The sequence below is a fragment of the Protomyctophum parallelum genome (genome assembly GCF_964188405.1).
Source record: "Protomyctophum parallelum genome assembly, chromosome: 9".
NCBI lineage: Eukaryota > Metazoa > Chordata > Actinopteri > Myctophiformes > Myctophidae > Protomyctophum > Protomyctophum parallelum.
This window is the reverse complement of record NC_139706.1, coordinates 4,584,740-4,608,598: the sequence shown is the minus strand read 5'-3', so window position 1 is coordinate 4,608,598 and position 23,859 is coordinate 4,584,740. Positions and strand designations below refer to the sequence as shown.

Sequence of the window (23,859 nt, the reverse complement as noted above, 5' to 3'; positions counted from 1 at the left end):
CCGGGTAGTTCAGTCAGTAGAGCTCTTCAAAGGTCATTGGTTCAAATTAACCCCGGCCCGGGCACCACCTCAGCATTCTAACGGGAGAGATAAACTCTCGCCTTCTCGGCTGATACAGACAAGCCTCTTCGACCTACTTACTTTGTTTGGTTAAACCGTTCCTCATTTTGCTGGGGACCCCTTTGGAACACACAGAAAGACCCATGGGTCACCTCCCATTGGGGATGCCCAGGCCACACTTTGAGAACTCTTCTACAAGCTTACGTGTTGAAGTTTGTAGGTGTGCTGGTTTCAACATGCGACGACACGGATACTACGGAGTAAATGTGCATGTCCTTTTTTTTTTGGGCCAAATTAACATTCAATGGCTATGTGAAAGTCCACAGATGCAAGAGAAATGCCAACTGCTATAGAAACAGCAGCAGCCGGACTTGGGCTTAAAATAAACTGTCCAAAAAGCATAATAATGCGGATAAACAAACAAAAGAACCAGACACATGGAAGAGGACAGTGGAAAGTGTGATAGTTGTGGACGGTGGGACAGAGGAGGATGAGAAGTCAAGAATAGGGAAAGCAAGAACAACATTCAACATATTGAATAAGATCTGGAAAACCAAAACATCTAACCATGCTCAAAATCTTCAACTCCAACGTCAAATCTGTACTGCAGTATGGATCAGAAACCTGGAGGACCACCAACCACATCACCAATAAACTGCAGACTTTCATCAACCACTGCCTAAGACGCATCCTCAGGATCTTCTGGCCAAAACCGCATCAACCTATGGGAACGCACCAAACAAGAATGAGTAGAGGTACAGGAGAAAGTGGAGCTGGATTGGTCACACACTAAGGAAAAGCAAAATGGCAGTAACCAAACAGGCACCAACATGGAACCCACAAGGCAAATGGAGCAGAGGGAGAACCAAGGACACCTGGAGAAGGAGCACAGCCACAGAGCTAGATGTCAAACAGAAGGGACTGATGTGGAGAGGATGGCTCAAGACAGACAAGGGTGGAAATGATTCATCGATGGCCCGAAAGGAAGGCCTAAGTAAGTTTCAAACTCAACATTAAACCTTCTAAATAGATCCAAGTTTGTATCCTGTCGCAGTGTTTGTGAAAAGCAGTAGTTCCCTAGCAACACAATTCCAATTCCACTGACAAGGTCAAGGTCTATTACAGAGAAATATTAAAGTGCATCACTGTTTCAACAAAGCAAATATTCTTCTCCAATGTTGAATAGAAACGAGCAAAAAAGGGAATGAAAATAGTTAGTGTTTGTTAAGGTATTTTGTCAAAGGCTTCATACAAAAAGAATGTGACCACAGGTTCATTTTTATTTCAAAATGTTTGTCTTTTTTTTTGCTTTATTTTTGTTGTTTCGGTCATAGCGCCCATGCCGTTTGACACTTTTTTAAAGAACCCACACACTATTATGTTGGAACTGGAGTCAAAGTCAGAGCACAGCCATACAGCTAGGAGTTAAATTTAACATCTCAACGTTGTTAAATATTTGAGAGAAAAAAAAAGAAGAAAAGAAAACAATCCAGTACATTTTTAGTAGAACATCATGCACAGCCAAAGGAGGAACATGCAAGTTCAGTGTGCATGGAGGAACACTGGGCCCTTTTAGGTAGTACAGTTTGGCGTTTACACTCAAATTTTTGCTCTTTGGAATAATGAAAATGCTAAACTGCATTACTTGATCTGTCATCTGTCATTCATCGCAAATTAACAATTCAGTCAAGTGAAATATGAGATTTTGCTCAGCCCCATGTAGATAACCCCCAACATGCCCAAAGTACTCGGTTACCCACAATGCATTACGCACTTAGTCTTATGCAACTGTACTGGAATTGTAAATCTGCAGGGAGAGAAAAAGGCTCAAACTTGAGAAGGGAGAAAAAGTTAAGAATGATGTGCCGAGTTCCTAAGCATCGTGACACAGTCACCCCTGAAGCAACACTTCAGTGCGAGACCACACAATGCTCCCAGGCAAAGCACTAACAATGAAAAATAAAACCCAAGTTAATAAAGCATCTTGTTGGTTGGTGGTGATGACAGGGTCTCGGCTTGGTCGTCTCAGGAGGACCCACAAAAAGTGCACCAGCACACACGATTTTGAGCACGCGCCAAATCCCTTTCTCTCCACTACACCCTTAGGTCTGACTTGCACGTAAGTTGCGTGCAGGGTGTCGATCGCCAGAAACAGACGATCTGAATGCTGCGACACACTGCGGCTATTCCCGGCAATCGACAACCAAGTATGAATTATGACCTACTCGCATCCTCTTCCCAATCCAATCCTGTTCATCTTTTCAATCTGTGAGATATTCTCAAATAATAGTTGCAGAATAAAAAATAAAAAAAAGAGTATAGATCCAGAGCTAATACCATGACATTCCTCCGCTGTACAAATTATTAATGTCCTATTAGGTTAGCTAAACATGAGCTGGCCCTTTTAAAGTTTATGTACAAAAAGAAACCCACCAGCAACCATTTCAGCAGTACAATTAAAAGCAAATCATAATAAGTTGATCATTTGCCATCATTTCATCTACCGTTAGATTTGATTACAAATCAACCAAAAACAAGATGTTTAAGGTTATATATATATATATATATATATATATATATGTCAAGGTTAAACAAAATCTACAAAGCAAAAAAGAAGAGTCATATGTACATGTTTCACCCCGTCTCAGAAAAACAAATTACCCAACTCTCAGGCTGTACCAAAATAATACCTATATCGCTCCCTATTCATTTTCCTCATGTGCTTTCAAGTGCTGTGTGTCGTTACAAACGCACACAGGAGCTGAATGGTTCTATACGTCGTCGTCTTGAGACCCAGTTTAAGAAATGCATCACTGGATGAAGGCATAAATGCAAATAGTAGCTTGTTGGTGGGGCGATGCGTGTGCACACCCGAGTCTGTGGCACTGAACATGGGAGGCTGCCTCGGCGATGTGGCCGGGTACAGCCGTGGTTGTTTCCGTCACATTTCAAGGCATGCAACAAAAACCCCAATGTTCAACTTGCTAGTACCTGTCACAAGGTTTTAGCCCATTGTTCTTGTCAATGTGTGTGTGTGTGTGTGTGTGTGTGTGTGTGTGTGTGTGTGTGTGTGTGTGTGGCTAGCGTGCATGTTTGTGTCTCGACCAGGAAGTCTGCATAAAGATAAATGTGTTGAAATTCTCTTTTCTTTTTACTTGACATTTGAAGGACTGTTGCGTCATTAATGATATAACGTTAACACGTCTCAATGTGCAAGAAAGCAGCAGCATCTATTATTTTCTCTTATTTCGTTTTGAAGGAAAAACTGAAAAAAACAAAAACAAAAACAATAATACTCTAAATGTCCACCGAGGAGCAGAGGAGTTGGCAACTTCCTGATGAGTAGATACGGGCATGTTATTAAGTTTGTTTTTGTCGGTTTTTTCATTTTTGTTTCCTCGGAAACCAGAAACAGCAGCTGCTTGGGAGGGGGGGAGGGTCGTCCATTTAGCAAGACTCGGATCTGGACCTGAATCCAGATGAAATGGTCCTGGTGGCTCCTCCCCCCTGTCCCTGTACCCCCATTGCCCCCTCTCTCCCACCACGACCCCTCTCAGCCACCCCCCGACATTCAGGCCTCCTGGGGGACAGGTCTCTTCAGGTCCCTGATCTGTTTGACCAGGTAGGTCTTTTCATCGTTGAACTGTTCGTCCTCGGTCCTGTCGTTCTGGAACTTGCTGAGGAACTCGATGAGTTTGGTCTGGTTCTTCAGCAGGATGTCCAGGATGGGCTGGGTCTTGTTGGGGTTGGCCACGAACACCTGGAGAAGACACGCACACGGAAACGTCTCTGAGGCATGCTGGTCCGAGAGAACGCTACTCTAATTCTTAACTTAATAAGACCTGAGGCTGATTCTACTAAATGCATTCTAAATCAGTATAGTTCTCACACTTTCAAGATTTTTGAAAAATCGCAGATGTACAAGCTCAAGTGACGCACAAAGTGAAGCACAAAGTGACGTGCTGTGAGCTTGTACGTCTTTTTTAATAGCCAACGCAAATGTCAAAAAGTCACACCCGTGTGAAGTGAGGGGCGCTCTTATCATCATGCATCATCATCATCATACATCATCTCATTCCGGCCAATTAAAATTAGGGCAATGTTTACACTCAAAACTAGCCATTCAATATCAATGGCATTTAATGTTTGTGTTGGGACAAAGTTTGTGTTTACACGCACACTAAAAGTTTACACGCACACTAAAAGCTGGACATAGCTAGCGCCCCGGTTTTAACGGGTTAACGCAGCACTTTACCAATTATATGAAAATAGATCGCTCATAATATGGCACCATTTCTGTCTACACGCTCTGTATCTCAAAATAGCTGTGGGGTGGACAGTTCAGCAACCTGCCTACCAACGACGTCATCGGTAGGCAGACAAGAGAAAGGCTGCCGTTTCTATTTGCTTGGAATTCAAGATTCAAGGATGTACAAGTACATGATGCACTGTGAAAAAGTTAGGTTGGGGTGCTCCACAATACACAAATAAAAACAGTACATAAAATAACAATAATTCATCTAAAAAGGTTAAAAACAGTTTAAAACCCCATGATCAGCATACGAGGTCGTCATACTACAGAAAAAGTTCATTGTTTTGACTTGTTTAGCAGTACCAGTCCCTCCCAAGCCTTACAGCCTGGGGGAGGAAACGGTTTGTCAGTCTGCTAACTTGTGCAGGCTTTGATATTCCTGATACCTCTTCCCTGATGGCAACAGTATATGAACAGACCGTTATGGGGGTGTGTGTGTGTGTGTGTGGGCGTCCTTGATGATCCTCAGGGACTTCCTGAGGCAGCACTGGGTGTACAGCTCCTTTAAACCGGCCCAGGCAGCAAACATCCAGTGATGCACTCGGCAGTCTTCTGAGAGCCTTATGGTCCCCGTCTGTGCAGCTCCCATACCAGCTGGGGAAGCTGCTCGTCAGCAGCCTCTCAATCGTCCCTCGGTATTGGACTCAGGCCAAACTTTTGGAGGCGTCTGAGTCCATATAGCCACTGTTGTGTCTTTGCGAGCACCACAGTTATGTGTTCCTCACATTTCAGCTTCTCGTGAATGTTCACCCCCATAAGTAATGAGAGGCAGAGTCGTGCAACGGGTCGGATACCCCGTGGGTACCAGAGTTTAACAGGTGGGAACGGGAGGGAAATATACTTTTATAAGTTAACAGGTACGGGCGGAACGCAACGCAACACGGGTGGGTGACCTTTTTTAATCAGTGGACCCGCACTGCACGATGTTATAAACAGCAGCTGAGCTGGGGGTTTTCCTCAACAGCGGAGACAAGTTAAATCCGTCACATGCCCAAGGTATCGTCAGTGATGTCACATCACTGCCGATTCCTTCATAATGGCGTTCTCTTTCTGCTGCTGTGCTTCCCTGTGCTACTTCCTTGTTGCATAGCAGTGACATCACGGCCGAATCCTTGCTTCCTTATCGTAGCATTTCACGTGTGGAGTTTATTTCTTTATCACCCGGCTGCAGCCAGTAGCCTATATTTCCGTTCGCGCTGATGAAACACCAAGGGATTATAATGCCAACATTCAACAAAAGATGTAAAGCTAACCCAGGTAATGTTGGCCTAATGCGTCACTCTGTCTAAGTGTAAATAAAGTTTAAAAGATTAGCCTGATGAGTGAAGACCATGTTTGAAACAGCCTTGGATCAAGACGGTCGACTCATCAGGCTAATCTTTTTTTTATCATCCTCTCCTTATATACATTATGCCAATAATCCATTTAGGTCAAAATCATGATATAACTTTATGTTAACTATATGTGCAACACACTGCCGCCGCCCACCACACCACATGCGGTGTTGGATGCAATAAAGTCAATGATCGGTGCCTGTGATACGAACGGGTAACAGGGCGGGTAACAGGTACATTTTTGGACGGGCGGGGCGGATCTGGTTTCGAGTTTTATATGAATCACGGGTAACGGGCGGGTTGCGGAACTGATGATTGACGGGCGGGATGGGTGCGGGTATCGATAATTGGACCCGTGCAGGACTCTGCTGAGAGGTTTCCACCTAGTCAGGATTCTGAACTGGCTTCAGCCCATCTCTGGGATCAATTACCGACCGTAGCATTGAGCATTAGTGAGGACCAAAGATATGGTTGCAAATATATATATTAGTAATAATTATGAATAATTTGTAATTAATTATTACTATAATTTTAATAATCTTTTTATGATGATGATAATGATTACTAACCATTAGGAAAATTCAATGTAATGTTGTACCTTAAAAACATGGAAAGCCTCAAACTGAATGTTGCGGCTTTTGTCCCGTAGTAGGTTCATCATTAGTTTCAGGTTCTCTGGCTTGCTGATGTATTTCGTCATGATGGTGAAATTGTGCCGATCCAGAAGCAGCTCTCCCAGTAACTACAGAGAAAACATTAGGCATGAAGCACACAGACTGGTTCCCATAACTGGTTCACCATTTGATACTATTCTTTATCCCTAGCACGCCAATCTGCACCACAAACTCCAAATGGATCCATATAATTTAGGCATTTAGCAGACGCTCTTTATCCAGAGCGACTTAGGGCCGTTTCATACTCCTATTTTACCGCTGTTTCGGCGCTGTAGTGCCGAAATGATTTCGGCTCGTCAGAAAATATCAGTAGCACCGAAGAGCCGACTTTAGGACGGTACCCCCCCCCCCCGAACCTCAAATGACGTCACATTGTAGACTCTACAGCGCCGAACCGACTTTTATTCGACTCTAAAATAGGAGTATGAATCGGCCCTTACAATTAGCAAGGAAATGCACACATCTAAGGCAGAGAGACAGTGTAGTGCCTCAGCGAGCTAGGATCACAGGTAAACCCAAGAACCTAGCATCAATCTAAACAATATTCGATCAAAACATAATCTGTACATAGAAACAATAGAAACTATAAAATACCAGTTATACAATGAACCTAGGATCTGTCAAATTAACATGCTATCTAAATTACATTTTAACCTTGGCTAGGTCAAGTGCTACAGACTAACGTTGAAGTTTGAAGAGACAAGGCTTGTCCACAAGATGGCGCTTCGTCATTAAAAATGAGGGTACTTTCAGAAACCCAACACTGCAAGAGACGTCCATCCCTCTTATAAAAATAACTCAAGAAAAGATGCATACCTCAAGATGTGACCCGTTTACTATGGCACGACCCCTAACCCTTACCTTGAGGGATTGCCTCTTAGTCACGTAGTTCTCTGAGTGGAGTAACTTCTCATATTCACTAAAGAACTGGAGAGACAGGGATAGAGAGAGAAATATAGAGTGGAGAGGACAGACAATTTTATTATTTTAGGCTATGTAATGTAATCAAAACGATTTGAAAAACACATTCCTAGGTGGTTTGAAATGAGATGTGTCTCAATCTAGAGTCTAGATTGAGATTCTAGACTAGATTCTAGACACTCAGGACACCGTAGCCAGATTTATATATAATTGTACCACCGTGTTGTTCATCAAAAATAGTCTATCAATTAAGTCTATCTTACAGATTGGCTATATTCGGCCATTATAAAAAATATTTTTTTCTTCTCTTTAAAGGACAACTTTAGTTTTTTTCAACCAAGGTTCATGTTTTAGGTTGTTATTAGAGAAAGTAAAAGATGCGTGTTACATTTTTTTCATTTGCTGCTTTCTTTCGTTTTAGGGATTTTAGCTGTTTTTGACAGGGGGGCGGGGGCATTCGAGCATGGTGCTAAATATGTATTATTTTACATAATAATATAGCGATTTATTATTTTATTATTTACTATAGTCCTACTAGACCCCAAGAAATTACATCTGGCCACAAAAGTTCACAGGATCTACTGAATATGAAGGTAGCCTATACTGGGGGGAAGCCACACTGTAATAGGCTCAATATGTCAGTTTGACACATTCAGTAGATTCCGTGATCTTTTGTGGCCAGATGTAATTTATTGGGGTCTAGTAAATAATAAAATAATAAATCGCTATAACATTTTGTAAAGAAATACATATTTAGCCCCATGCTCGAATGCCCCCTAAAACAAAAGATAGCAGCAAATGAAAAAAAACTTACACTCATCTTTTAGTTTATCTAATAACAACCTAAAACATGAACCTAGGTTGAAAAAAACGAAAGTTTTCCTTTAAGATGTATATGTTGCGTACTTGTTAAGCATTACCGTTAACCTACCTGCATTTCTGTTGACCAATAATTTAGACCTATGAAAGCCTGAATACACAAGCCTGAATCCGATCACTTGCAATTAACAGTGTGGTGGGCGGCCAGTATTTGAGAAACAATGGAGAGTGTGAGTAAATACTAAAATAATGTTTCATCCAGTAGCGTCTTGTTTCTAAACAATGACAGGATAATAAGTGTTCTCCACACACAGTCACAGTGACTTTGTGCTCGGAGACCACACATGACATCTCAAATGTCTGGTTTTGATGTTGTAAGCATTCAGCCGCTATCACAATCAATGCTATGCTCATTTGCATAGAATTGGTGAAAAACATTGTACGTTCATGAAGAAGTGGACAATGACTTCAAGTTGGGCAATGTATTGACATTATTCCAATATTGTGATATGGGACTTTATATTGTCTGAAATGTTGGATATTGTACTGTAAAGAAATTTAGAAAATAGAAAAATAGCTGATCTACAAGCACAGCATGTCACATTACGATGCACGGTGAGCTTGTAGACCAGCTATTTTGGAGATTTTCCAAAATAAATTAAACAAGTAGTTTTTTTATATTATCGTCACAGAGTTATTCGTTTAAAAGTATTGTGATATTTGATTTGTACCTATAGCCGACCTAAAAGCTCACAACGCATCACACCATGACTCGTTGTGAGCTTGGAGATCGGCTATATTTGCTATTAGTTTTACTTGTTTTTTTTAAAGCATTCACCTCCTGTAATGACATGCCCAAAATGGAGCTGCCAGGTTGAAAGCTGTTAATTAAAATGTTCATAGTTTTCTCTCGTGCCGTTTTTAATGAGTATCCGTTTATTGTGCCAAAGGCAGCTTTCAAAGTGGCAGAGGTAGAATGGCGTAAACCTCGCCTGCCTGCCAGGAGAATAGCTTACAACTTGAGAAGCTACAGTATATCAATCACAGCCATCTCAACAAACCTCTACCATGTCACCACCTTTGTGCTTCCTTGTTGTTAACTGTGGATTCCATTCATGGTCATACAACACCATTGATTGACTGATTGTCTGTCCTTAGGCTAAACTATTTCCTATGGTCACTACGAGCCAGATCACATACAGACAGACTCTAATAAAACAACATGCAATGTATCATACACAATACTACATTATGCATTTATCATTTTTGTTTGGTGCCTTGCTTCTTTTTTCTTATGTTTTATTGATTATCTAGGGCCATCCCACATTTATTTTAAACATATTTTGTAGGGCATTGTGTATCTCACTCCAATAGTCTTTGATAAATCCCAGAGAACATGGCCTAAACTTGTGTTACTATGGTAGTGGGAGCTATTCCACTTGGTTTCCAATGGTTGTACTAATTATTTCAAGATATGACAATGCGAACTTTCTCAACTGTAGGGAACTGTAGCGGACTGACCTCATGCTTCCGTCAATGCATGAGGAGTCCAAGCTGCTTCTTTTCACCTGACAGGGGGGAGTTTCCCCGGCCGGACGTAGAACGTGGTAGCGTAGCGCGCATTATTCCGACCAGTTCCTTTCCCCTCCATCAGGCGCCCCGGCTGGCCAGGGGGAGGTAGTTTAGAGACCAGGATTACTGCATGTTTTTTGTACCTACCCTAGGGGACACGGGGAGACCATGCAAACTCCACACAGAAAGGCCCTATCGCCAACCCCCCTCAGGTATATGGGCACTGATGACGCGGAGGAGAGAACACGCCCAGCGCCCACAGCGTCCCCAGTGGGAATCTAACACGGGACCTTCTAGCTGTGAGGCGACAGCACTACCGACTGTGCCACCGTGCCCCCTTTTTATTCATTACTTTTATTTACTTCAGATATAAAAATAGAGAATGCAAAAACATTGATTCAATTTGAATAGATTTTTTGGCATCTATTGTTAGGTATGCATGATGACCACGGATGTGCTCTACTTATGTTTAAGTATAGTACAGCGGCTAACAGCCATATTGTGAGAGAACCTTTCACTCGTGGATACAAGCGTGAAATTTGGCATGAACATGCCTCTGGGTCACCTCTTTAACTTTTTCAACCGAGCCAATGCAAATTCCAAAATGGCGGCCATTTTTCAAGATGGCCGCCAAATAAAGAAAACCTTTTGTGGCGGTTCTGGACAACCGTGGGTGCGGCCGACTCGAGACCGGGCACTGCACTCCCTGTGGGTGTGTGGAACCTTGTGAAAGATTCTCGCACAATATGGCTCTAGCCACTTCAGTATGTAAACTAAAACTAAAAACTAAAAAATAAGAAAAGAATATAAAGAATAAAAGAATATATATATATATATATATATAAAAATAAAAATAAATCTATCTATCTATCTATAATGGTGAAAATTTTCCTAAAATTTGTAAGAAATGTAGACATAGGCTAACATTTAGATGTGGCGGCCATCTTGAAATAGCACCGCCATATTGTATTCTTGGATGGCTCGGTTAAAAAAGTTAAAGAGGTGACCCAGAGGCATGTTCATGCCAAATTTCACGCTTGTATCACCAAGCGAACAACCGTTCCAATGATCAGCTATATTGCACACATTTTGTGTGCGTGTGTACATCTGTAATCCACGTAACCCGAGAACCGTTCGCCCCACCGACTTCAAATTCGACACACACATTCCACACACCCACAGGGAGTGCAGTGCCCGGTCTCGAGTCGGCCGCACCCACGGTTGTCCAGAACCGCCACAAAAGGCCTTTTTTATTTGGCGGCCATCTTGAAAAATGACCGCCATATTGGATTTTTCGCTGGCTCGGTTAAAAAAGTTAAAGAGGTGACCCAGAGGCATGTTCATGCCAAATTTCACGCTTGTATCCCCAAGCGAACAACCGTTCCAATGATCTTCTATATTTCACGATGTTTGTGTGCGTGTGTACATCTGTAATCCACGTAACCCGGGAACCGTTCGCCCCACCGACTTCAAATTCGACACACACGTTCCACACACCCACAGGGAGTGCAGTGCCCGGTCTCGAGTCGGCCGCACCCACGGTTGTCCAGAACCGCCACAAAAGGTTTTTTTTATTTGGCGGCCATCTTGAAAAATGGCCGCCATTTTGGAATTTGCGTTGGCTCGGTTGAAAAAGTTAAAGAGGTGACCCAGAGGCATGTTCATGCCAAATTTCACGCTTGTATCCACGAGTGAAAGATCGTTCCTATTATCTGCTGTACTAGTAGTTCACCATAGCAATACAACCATCATCAGGTTTCAGGTCAGTCTGGTCTTACCTTATCGTAATTCTGCTCCAGGAACTCGGCGCTCAGTAGCTTGTGTCTTGTGAGCAAGTCCTGGGAATATAAAACACAGGGCAGTGAATTTTCTGCCCGCTAAAAAAGGAGGCCAATCTGGAATACAGCCATAGCATATCAATACTTGGGCCTGTGTTTAAGTCAGCCTACATAATGTCTGCTACTGACAACTGCAAATGTTAACCACTGTAGTAGTTCATCAGGCAGGGAATTTTAATTCTTTCAATTAGAAATGAACATGCCATTACCTAATTGGTGTTTTTAGAGGTGTACTTATGGAGTCACAAGTCACACAACAGTGGCAGATGTTCAGAGCATTAATTAAAACCAAAACGCATACAGGCCTGACTAATATGTAAAAAAGAAAATCAGGTCAAGCAGCTGCCTTAGCAAAGCAGCACTCACTTTAAAAGTGGCAAATGCATCTGAGGCTATGTCGAATGTAGACATCTCCACATATCTGAAGAAGTCGTAGAACTGCTCTGACCACAGGGTGATCTTGGCCAGCGGCTCATGTCTGATGCACTCTCTCAACATGATGCCGCAGTTCAGGGCAATCTCTGGGGACTCGTACCTGGACACAGAAACAATATGGGCTGCAGTTAGCAGTTAGCATTCTCAATAGGGTTGTCTCTCACTCAGTCATGCTAGCACACTGTTCACTGAACGTACAGTCAGTAACCACACAACAACAAAAATACTTGGGCTGGACGTGGGCTCATAGCGATTACTAAAGATTGAATAACCTGCTTAGTTCCAATGGGGACAAAGACAAAAGCAATGGTGATGTCGGGGTGAACCACTTTCCCATCAGTAATCCAGGCAACTTTACATTTGAAAAGATGTGTGGCCAATATTTTAGACAAGAATGATTGCTTGGTTAGCTGAGACTCTTTCAACCTGGTGTCCAAATTTTGGGCATGTTATAGGCCAAAACTCTTCTTAACATAAACAGCGTGCGTCTCTTAGAACCATAACATACTCGGCAAGAGAGCCATTCATTCTTTAACAGGCACTATACTCATTTGACCGGGGTTACCCACTGGTCTTTCCAAGGCTCATACAACACCAAATCTTTTCCCTGCAAATAGCCGACCTACAACCCACAATGTGCTGCGTTGTGAACTTGTTAGGCTATTTTCATAGGGTGTTGTTCACCTATTATGACATGCCCAAATAGGGATGCTAGGCTTCATGTTTGTTTTTTTAATGGTACCAAAGTGGAATGTAGGAAATGTTGATACCGTGTTCATGTAGAAATGAGAGGGTGTATTCTGTGTGTGTGTGTGTGTGTGTGTGTGTGTGTGTGTGTGTGTGTGTGTGTGTGTGCATTGTGCAGGTGCATCTCCTCACCCCTTCAGCAGCATGAAGAGGATGTTCTGTTGGGTGCAGAGGTACTCCACCGTTGGCGTCCGGGTGCCGATCTGACGTCTCAGGATGTTGTTAAAGATCTGAGCCACATCCTTCTTCCCCTGTTGGCCACACACACACACACACACACACACACACACACAGTTATCGAAGACCAATGGGAACCACACTCGGATTTTGACGATTGAAACATGTACATTGTCTTATCCAGTAAGTACAGTATATAATTGTCTCTGTACATAGATTCTAGGGGTGCGCCAGTCAAACAAAGCAAGTTAATGAATTATACAAATTCTTTGAAAATTACCAATCCACAAGCTCACAGTGTGTCACAAAGTATAACATAGGTCTTAAATCAGGGGTTAGGGTATTCAACTAGATTAGGCAAGGGGCCACATTGTAAGATTATTTAAAGTTGGGGGCCACAAGAAAACAAAAGGTAACAATTTACCGTTTAAGTGGAAACAAAAGTTGTATACATATTCAGTGGCACATCAACATAAAAGAGCACAACATGAGTACAGTTTGTCCATCACATGTCATCTCTATTTGTAGCTACCTGTGTCCCATCACACCAATGCAATAATTCTCCATCGCATCCATTAGCTCTTACACTGTTGTACGTTTCATCCAATCACTCAATAGTTTCCCGGGCTGAATGTCATAATGCCCTAACTCAACTAATGGTTCATGAAACACGTCATGAGAGCCTGTGGCCGCACAGCCGTGCGCACTAAACAGGGAACCATCCTGTTTTCAACACACATATGCTTCAGATTTGTCAACCTCTTCTTAGCCAGAAGGTTCAATCCTATTGGTCAGTTTATTAGCTTATTATTATTATTATTATCAGCTTAATATATTATTATTTAAAAATAATTAAGATATTTGTGGGTCTTTTTTGCCTTTATTGATAGATCACAGTAGGTAGACAGGAAACGGGGAGAGAGATGGGGGGGAAGACACACAGCAAAGTTCGTGGACCCAAACCCACGACACACTGTCATGCTGGATTACCAGCCTAGGTGCATAGACCTCCACTTATATTTATTTTTAAGCCATTTCAAGTTAAACTAAAAGGCAGGGAAAAGTGTCTAGTAATGATGACTCTGCGTCCATGTTCGATCATTAGCAATTGAGATTAAGTTGCTGTGTGTGCAGTTTGTGAACGAAGCTGCACACCTCACAATGCAGAGTGAGTGGTGAGTGGTGTACGCCTCATTTAAAAAAAGAACCCGACCCGGTGAGGTAGACACGCTTCGATGAGGTTCCCGATAACTACGGTTAAAAGGACGATAATAACCCACAGACTTTTAAAGTTGGCAGCAAGGCAAGTGAAAGCAGAAGTTGACATATTATATTATTATGACATCTCATTTTCCATGTCGAGTTGTTTGGCTTGAAACTGCATTTTCAAAAGTGATCATTTGCGTGGAATATGTCAATTAGCCAATATGGAAATATGCCACTGGGGTGGCAAAAGACTCGCATATTCAATATCTAATATCCTTATGCTACAAAATCTGTTTTCCAATGCAGTGCTGCATCAGTAGTGGGAACTGGGAAGGAAGACAGATGTCTTCTACAGATAACGGGACACGCGTCACGTAGCTACTGTGAGAGAGCAGCAGGCAACGATTTCAACACCTGTGCACTACAGTGACAATATCAATCCGGTTGATGTACTTTCCCATATATTGCATCATATGATAATTAATTCATATCCTTTCCTGTTCCAATGCAGAGGAGGACGAGTACAAGACGATGAGACAGATAGCACGATACAGTGACTCATCGTGTGATGGAGTGACTCACAGGAGCCCAACGCAGTAGCTGACTGACACTGACACACACACACACACACACACACACACACACACACACACACACACAAGACTGATTCTGACATTGCAGGGCGAGACTCTGACCCTGATGTCCATGCCCACGTATCCAAATGTGAGCCACTCAAGTCACGTACAATCCAGCATCTGTCCACCAGAGATCTTTACGGCTTTAGCAGTGACTCTCAAACATTTGAATTTCAAGGACCCCCCAGTCTGACCTGCATTACTCTACGGACCACTATTTAACCCATTCTGACCTGAGATCAGATTCATACGAGGTTTTCACTGGACACACACTGGTCTGATTAACCCATTCTGACCTGAGATCAGATTCTAAAAATAAAAAGTTCTTCGATTTTTCAAAAATAGCAGACCTACAAGCTCGTAGCGCGCCACCATAGCTAAAGCATAACATGATGCCAACACCAAAATGAGTGCCCGTTCAGAATGGGTTAATGGCATTTCTATCTCTGGGACCCTCATTTATATTGAGAAATCATTGTTAATTTAACTCTGGGAGTGTACATTTGTACACTGAGTTACAGTCCCCAAAAGGGTCCATTTGGTTCCCAACTATCATTTAGCTGGGGACTACCCTGGAACTCCATCATCAAGGACCCCTGCGGGGGGGTCTCCGCCCGGGACCCCACTTTGAGAACCACTGCGCTACGAGGGTGCCGGGCACCTTTCTCACCTCAAAGTCGATGAGCTGCAGGTCCGCTACGAGGGTGCTGAGCAGGCCGCTGTTGTAGAGCTCCTGGGCCAGCTGGGCCACCGCCTCCGTCTGGGGCTCCTTCTCGTTGGTGCCGTAAAGGATCTCCTTCATGGCCACAAGGCTCTTCGACACCTCCTCTGTGGCCTGGACAGACGGACGGACGGACCAAAATCCAAAACATTTGACCCATTCTGACCTGAGATCAGATTCATACGAGGTTTCCACTGGACACACACTGGTCTGATTAACCCATTCTGACCTGAGATCAGATTCTAAAAATGTCAGTCGTTCTTCGATTTAAAAAAAAATAGCAGACCTACAAGCTCGTATCGCGCCACTCGGTGGCGCGATATGAGCTTGTAGATCTGCTATTTTTCAATAGCTAAAGCACGACATGATGCTAACACCAAAACGGGTGCCCCTTCAGAATGGGTTAATTAATTCCAAATCTTTCCCAGGACTGGAAAACTGCCTTTTGAAAATTTCAAGATATTTCTAGGAATTTAAATGACTATGTTGTAGGGACCTCACTCCAAACCCTTGATGCCGGGCATTGCTGGGTACCATTTTTTATAGTATTTGGTATGACTCGGCCATGGACTGAACCCTGACCTCCCAATCTCAGCTGGTATGGCCAAAACAGGCCAAGCATGTAATACTTGTATTGTATACCTTCTCCGCCTTCTTGTCGGAGATGTCATGCTTCTCCAACACCTGCATGCTGTCCTTCAGGTTCTTGACTATGTCCGCTGGCGACTTGTGGGACTTGCCGAAGGGGAAAGGCATGGTGGATGGTTACCAGGGGGGCGACCAGGCAGCGTGCTGTCCACCTAAAAATAGACAGGACAAGACGAGAAAGGGCGGATCAGAGCCCTGGGAGGACAGAAGATGACGATGACTTCAAAGGAGGCCTGCATGTAAACATAAAGATTTAGTTCCGATTTTGGGGGGGAAACTTGCCATTAATATAAGAGTTGCAAAAGGTATTAATTGATTGCCTGAGTCCTGTGGTGGGAGTTCTGCTCTGGTTTTGGTGAATTATTAAGTAGTTCCGGTCATTTGGTGGGTAGCCTGAAAGAGTGTGCCCACCTCCAGACTTATGTGCCCACCTCCAGACCTCCCTCTCCAGAGCAGGTTTGGGGGCTCCTGTCTGATGACTACAACATGACATAAGATATCATCCGTCCCCGACCGGATCATAAACCCGAAATAAACCCCAGGCTACTTCACAGGCAAGATTCACACTGAGACAGTTTGATTCAAACTGTTCCAGTGAATACGATTGCCTGTTCCCCGCTGGCCATGATTCACATTGGCCTTGATTCTACCTCATCCGAGTACACTTCATTCAACTGTGTGAATCTGCCCTTATATCCACAAAAACCAGACCAGAATTTCCTACAACTTTAAGTCAACAAATCTGAACTAATCATTTAAGAAAGATAGGAAGAAAGATATCACTCATTCTGTGGAATGAGCAGTAGTGAGAGAATATAAGAACTAAGGCTTCAGCACTGCAGTACGTAACATACAACATATGCTAATCTTGGACACTTAAAACAAAAGTGCACTGCTGACTACCGATAAATGGTAAATTTATATAGCTCCTTTATCCAAGAAGCTTTACATAGATTGTGCATTACATTCACCCATTCACACACCGATGGTGGCGGAAACCATGCAAGGCACCAACCTGCACATCAGGAGCAATTAGGGGTTCAGTGTCTTGCTCAAGGACCTTTTGACACACACTAACTCTGGGGGAGCCCGGGTTCGAACTGGCAACCTTGCGGTCAAACAGCCACTCTTCCCCTGAGCCACCGCCATCTGACTAACTATGGACCAGTGAGCACCAAAGATAAATCGGTCTTTACTAGACGATCCAGTTATGGTTTATCGAGTTCCTCTGAATCCTTTCACTATAAAACGGCTATGACTAACCAACGATTCATAAGTCACAACTGTGCTCAAATAACGATGATATCCCACTGGACATCGTCAAGTCTGGACAGAGGCAGATTAAACCCAATTTAAAAAATAGCAGGAGCAGCAGATTATAGCGAATTAATGTGAAGTTTCAAGATGAATAAACACTTTGAACTTCTAGCCGACAAAGAAGTTAACACTTTACCCTACTACCGGTACTCACATAAAACTAAGGTATAATTAGGTTCAATAGGTCCTGTGTTTATTAACTGCCATCACAAATGAATGGCAGTGGGTTGTGCAATGAATGAAGATTGATTTATTCATCATGATCTATCTATCTATCAGTCTACCTATCACGCCTAGATATATCTATCTAGGCATGCTGGATGGCTGATTACTCATCATTGCAAGGCTGTAATTGTGACAGATCATTTTGAATTCATGTTTAACCCAGCCCAAAACAGTATAGTCAGAGGTCGATTGCCAACTGGACTTGTTTGGTCGGGTTCCGACAGGCTAGCCCGCCGTTAGCCCTGGGCTGGTGAAAAGTGTGTTTTTAAACTTTTCATGCAGGAACGGAGAGTCGGAGACTGAACGAGACTTCATTCAGTCTCCCAGACTGTCTCAGTTTCTCCGGTGTCTCCGTTTTCTCCGGTGTTGCCAGATTCTGTGAGTGAAAAAAACGACCAGGTCTATGAAAATGAGCTCAAAAGAACAAGAAGCGACCAGATTCACAATTTTCTAACATAATCTTGAAAGCAATCCCAAATAAACAACTACACTTCAGAAATAAGCCAAAAGAACAAACCTACAAATTACAATTATGAATATTTACAAGCTAATTTACAGCCTAAAGTCGCTTATAATAAACAGACCTACAGTAGCAACGCTGGCATGCTGCTACTTCCGCCTCCTGGTGTGGTGTGGAGGTGTCAAGAATGCAATGTGCTGTCAGCCAACAGTAGTTGTAGTCTGCCAACAGACTACAACAGACTGAAGTAGTTTTTTGAAGTCTGAAGTAGTTTGAAGTAGTAAGATTGGTGGAGAGTCACCTTATCACGTATAGGCCTAGCCGCCCTACAGTACCCAACTGTAAACCAGGGCTGGCCACACTTTTTGGACTTGACAGCTACTTTCAAAATGACCATCAACAAGATCTACCCACCAAAAACATATTATCCCATTGCTGAAAATAGCTGAAAAAGTTACCCGAGGGACCTTAGGAATAGCGGTACTGGCATACGTATAAACAAAATGCATTTGGAATGGGAAATATAGGGGGAAATTTTGAATTGGTACTAGTAGCAGGATATAACTTTGTAATGCTACTGATGTTTGTGCTCAACATTCTTGTAAACAAAGTATTCCATTGTGGGCACTGGGGTAACAGGCCCTTTTTTATATTATTTAAATGATATATGTTTTAGGGGCCTGTCATCTGAACTACCTGCACAGCCTTTGTGATCTACCAGTAGATCGTGATCTACCTTTTGGGCACCCCTGACCTAAACTATGACGACATGACATTCATGACATAGTTCATATACTTTGCATGACCCTCTCCCCCAAACACAGGCTAGAATCTACAAACAAAGTAAACAGTAACACTGGCAATAGTTTCTCTCTCTCTCACTCACACTGTGCACACACACACACACACACACACACACACACACACACACACACACACACACACACACACACACACACACACACACACACCTCAATGAACATGTGTGTCAGTCAGTTCAAGAGATCTCTCGAATCACGAGTCCACACACCAACACAAACCCCCAACTTAATACACACTTAACCAATTCACAAAGCTCACAGCCATGCTGGTATAGATGAAGACATGAAGTAGCGTTCCCTAGCCCGTCCATCAACCTTGCACCTTTGTGCAAACATATATAGGGTTTAACTTGTTAAGATTAGTGCAGGGCTAGGTGCGTCTCTGGTGTGGGTGGGCCCATGCTATATCAACACTTTAATCACCACCAGTACTGATAAGTGTCAGTGCTGACATGGAGCCCTACATTTGTCTTCCAAGCTCAGATAGTCAAATGGCATGACTGAGTCAACTCTTCTGAAATTAAACCAAAGTTCAACATCACATTGTACATTGACTACGTTCCTGGACTCTTCTTTCTTCAGAAATAAAAAGATCTATAATTGTATTTATATTTTGATTGTGTGCCGTGACCCGTCATGCTCATTTGAGAACAGGTAGAGAACCTAGCCTACATGTGTTTGGGGATGTTGTTAATTTATTTTGTCAGCTGACACCCAAGCCATACAGCGTGTATTTGATATCTCTGACACACAGATGCACTGCCGTCTCAGCTAACAGCTAACAACAAACTAGCTACTAGAAAGATGCACAGATCAAAGACGTGAATATGCCCAATATACAACTAGTTTTCTACTGTTATACTGGGAGCTGCCCAATACAACACGATTTTCTAATTGTCTCCACCAGGCCGAAGGCATGTGGGGAGAGTATGTTTTGCACTCCGTCCGTCCGTTTGTGTGTCCGTCCGTCCGTCCGTCCGTCCGTCCGTGTGTCCGTGAACAGCTAATCTCGGCCACCGTTAACCCGGTCGATGGCAAATTTTGCACACACACTCCCTGGATGCCAACGATGAATCTCTGCCCCAAACTTTCCAGAACGGCCTGTTATAGCGCCACCAGGAGGCCGCTTTGTGCAAAACAAGTTTTTGCACAGTACACCTACAGATTTTGTCCAAACATCACGCAAATTGGTACACACACTCCCTGGATGCCAACGATGAACCTCTGCCCCAAACTTTCCAGAACGGCCTGTTATAGCGCCACCAGGAGGCCGCTTTGTGAAAAACAAGTTTTTGCACAGTACACCTACAGATTTTGTCCAAACATCACGCAAATTGGTACACAGTCTCTCTAGAGCCATTCAACCAAACCGGTCTTTCAGATTTCTCAGACTCCATCCTGATTGGTTAAGATTGGCTTCCAAAGTTCACAGGAGTGCTCAGTTTCAAACAAAATGCTGCAAATCATGAACACATCGCGTGATTTCCGTCAAATTGTGCACCCACATTCCCACTAGGCCCAGGACAAAATGCCACATGAACAATTTCAACTCAGCCTCAAGGTGGCGCTATAACTGGCCGAAAAGTGTTTTTACCTCTAACTGCACGGATCTGTGGATAACCTGGTGGAGACCTGTGCCCAGAAGGGCACTTTTTCTAGTTTCTACTGTTGTACTAGGACCTGCCCACTGTGCCCAGTACAGGCACAGTTTTCTACTGTTGTACTGGGACCTACCCAGTACAACCAGTCAACCACAGTCTATACTGTTATACTGGGAGCTTCTAATACATGTGACAATTAAATATTGTTGAAGTTTTACACTGGGAAGCTGTACTGGAGTAATATTTGGGTTGCCTTGGACAGATTTGCCTTTGCAACCAGAGGGATTATGTTAATGCTTTTTCACTCTTATAATAGCCAAGTACATATAATATTCTACGTCCCAGGTGCATCCATGTGATGTATTTTAGTTATATTTCATATTCTATTCTATTTCATGTTAAATTTGTGTCAATGCTACAGCAATTCCCCCTTTTCTTTTATTAAGAATTATAACACATGTCATATTCTGTATCTCATAAGCTATATTTAGCTATATGTTATAGACTTTTATTGATCCCAAGAGGGTTGTCATCGAATCATCGATAATTAATTATCATTTGATAATGTAATGTAAACGATAAAATAGTGGAATTGAAGGAATGGTTCTCAAACATTTTCATGTCAAGGACCGGCTCATAAACAGTTGTTCCAATCCAGGGGAGCCCGATAAGATGATTTGTCAAGATTGGTTGTGAACTTTTAGAATGTCTATTTTCAAAGAACCCACTTTGAGAGGACCACTGTGACTGCCCTAAACCAAAAGCCTGTTGCTGTCAAAAAGCGCCCCCTGTACTCTGTAACGTGTGGGCAGAGGGTCATGTGTCATCATGTCATGCGCCGCCGTGTCCTTGCTGAGATATAAACTCGACTGTGTCCTCGCTCTGAACTCTGTTCTCCCCGGCTGGTGGCAGAGTTCGTCCTCGCTAATTCTTGATTAATCTCTGCGGTGCACACACCTCCTTGCTTGCCACTTCGCCAGGTGGCCAAATCCGCCTTTCACACAGACTATCTACTAGACAGCAGGCAGCATTCTGATCTGCTTCAGTGTCCATGACGCAAATAGTCCGCCTGCCTCTGTGCCTCCACATATGGCAGGTTAAACAGTGCAGCAGCTGCCTCTACCTCACCACCACCCAACTCTGATGATTGTAAATCTGGTGGCTTTGAGCTGAGACTCTGCACGACTTCTTCCCCACATAATCCTCAGTGCTGTTAAATGTATCCATGATTTGTAACTCAGGTACACTCTTTTGGACCCGTTATATTTCATATTTCTCAGAGTTCAATTATTACTAGAGATACGGAGATACTCTTCTCACTGACATATCATAGGCTAGAAAGACTTTTTTTTAAAGGACTAATGCAATGTGTATGACGCGAACAATTTATGCACACAGCAAATAAAACAATCCTCAACTTAATTTGCTCACCTAGTCACTAATGTTTTTAGTTCTTTAAGCCCAGGGCAAAGTGACTGTGCCTCTACACTTGTCTAGCAGTCAGTCAGTCTCACCTGGGCTCAGCTAGCGTGGCCCGCATTCTATTTAAAAAATCACTGTCCACCAAACAACAGTGCTGCTGGCAGTGTGTGTTGTGTATATATGAGAGAGAGAGAGAGAGAGAGAGAGAGAGAGAGAGAGAGAGAGAGAGAGAGAGAGAGAGAGAGACTATAAACAAACCAAGGATGAGTCAGTTATGTCACATCTAAGTGTCATATAGCGGAAGTGATTCATATTCAGACCCTTGGAACATAACAAAAAGTACACCATTTTCTCTCTTTTTTTGGCATGCGACTCTTGCCATGCATGACTTTGTCTTATAGGCCTAGTTGTACATACCATGATTTTTATAATACGTTTTATCAGAATGATTTATCATTGAGGCAGCTTTTGTAGTGTATGTTCACAAACTTTGTCCTACACAAACATTACATTCCCATTGACAATGAATGGAGAATTTTACGTCAGTGTCTGAGCATAATAGGAATAGTTAGTGTCTATTATGATTTTACATCATGATGATGTACGATAAGAGCGCACCTCACTTCACACGGGTGTGTTTATTTTATACTGCCAAGCTTGTAGACTACTGTAGCCAGGTATATATAAAAAGATTATATATAGATGGAGATAGTGTTTGTGACGTCACGGATACATCCTTGGCGTTTCGCGTCCCAGCAGGCCTGTGGTCCAGGCTTGTAGCTGCTCACTGCTAGCAACATGAACTTAAAAAGCACATGAATGTGTCTGAAGAGTAGCGTCAGAAATAGCAATATACTGCCGAACACTGGCGTCGCCGCTTCGAGCTCGTTGGGTCTTTAAGCATGCGATCGTGACACTGTCGTTCCACTTCCCACCCATACACCAGCACCACCAATAATACCCCAATATGTCTGCTCATCATCATCATCATCATCATCATCATCCTCATCATCATCACTAGCCCAGGCTAGGAGGCTAACATCTCCGTCTGCTAGTGATGAGCAGCAGCAGCACCAGTGTAAAGTACAATGGCTGGCTGGGTAGCTCCACGGCTACCGTTTAGATCAAATAAGCACAAGATCAAACCTTCTCTCGAACGATGTTCTCACTTATGGTCTCCTCCCCCGATTTGTCTGGATCTGCCCCAAAAAAGAAGGAAAAAAATGAACAAGGGCCAATTTTGGACGCTGCGCTGAACGAGAAACTCCTTTGTTTTCCTTGTGCGTCGCCTCCCCTCGTTTGTAATGTAATTGTGTGACCACTGTTTCCTAGTTCTTTCTCTGCGTGCGACTGTGTGTACTAGGTTTAGCAATGTGGCTTGTCTACTCAGGGGCTGTCACTGGGAGCTAGGTGGATCTGGCGCCTCCCATTGGCTGGATAGGGTTATGGCAACAATACTGGTCGTTTAGATTTAGAGCAGTGGTTCTCAACCAGTGGTCCAGGGACCACCAGTTGTCCTTGAGGGGGTTCCAGGTGGTCCCCACTCCCCAGCTAAATGATGGTTGGTAAACCAAATGTACCCTTTAACTCTTGAGAGTGTAAAATGAAACCAAGTGGACCCTGGTTTCATTTCACGCTCTCAAGAGTTACATTTTTGTTAAGCATCAGAGCATCTGCATTACTTTCATTAATTTAATTTACAAGAAGTCTACACAATTAGAGAATGTAGAAGAATTATTCAACATGTGCCTGTTATCTCTCCTAATGGTACTAACATCAATACAGCATCTCGGCATGCTGTATTGGTGGGCATGTGTACATATATTCTTTAGTTTTGGGTCTGCAAGGCTAAATGGTGGTCCGTGACCGTGGCTATACTACGGTGGCTCAAATGCAGAATATACAATTTTAATG

At 43.1% G+C, this 23,859-nt stretch overlaps 1 protein-coding gene across 2 annotated transcripts; it reads right to left on the bottom strand.

The window, feature by feature from the left end:
- Window positions 1-3,615: 3,615 nt before the first annotated feature.
- cab39 (calcium binding protein 39) lies at window positions 3,616-23,294 on the bottom strand. 2 transcript variants are annotated; one of them, XM_083773590.1, is made up of 9 exons: window positions 23,092-23,294; window positions 16,094-16,251; window positions 15,401-15,565; window positions 12,845-12,963; window positions 11,897-12,065; window positions 11,471-11,530; window positions 7,242-7,307; window positions 6,305-6,448; window positions 3,616-3,820 (listed from the first exon to the last, which is right to left on the bottom strand). In XM_083773590.1, exons 2-9 carry the CDS (start codon window positions 16,205-16,207, stop codon window positions 3,632-3,634), a joined length of 1,026 nt encoding a protein of 341 aa, XP_083629716.1. In that variant the 5' UTR covers window positions 16,208-16,251; window positions 23,092-23,294; the 3' UTR covers window positions 3,616-3,631. The 2 variants fall into 2 exon arrangements, with proteins under 2 accessions (XP_083629716.1, XP_083629717.1); XM_083773591.1 differs by having other exon boundaries at window positions 23,115-23,294.
- Window positions 23,295-23,859: the final 565 nt, after the last annotated feature.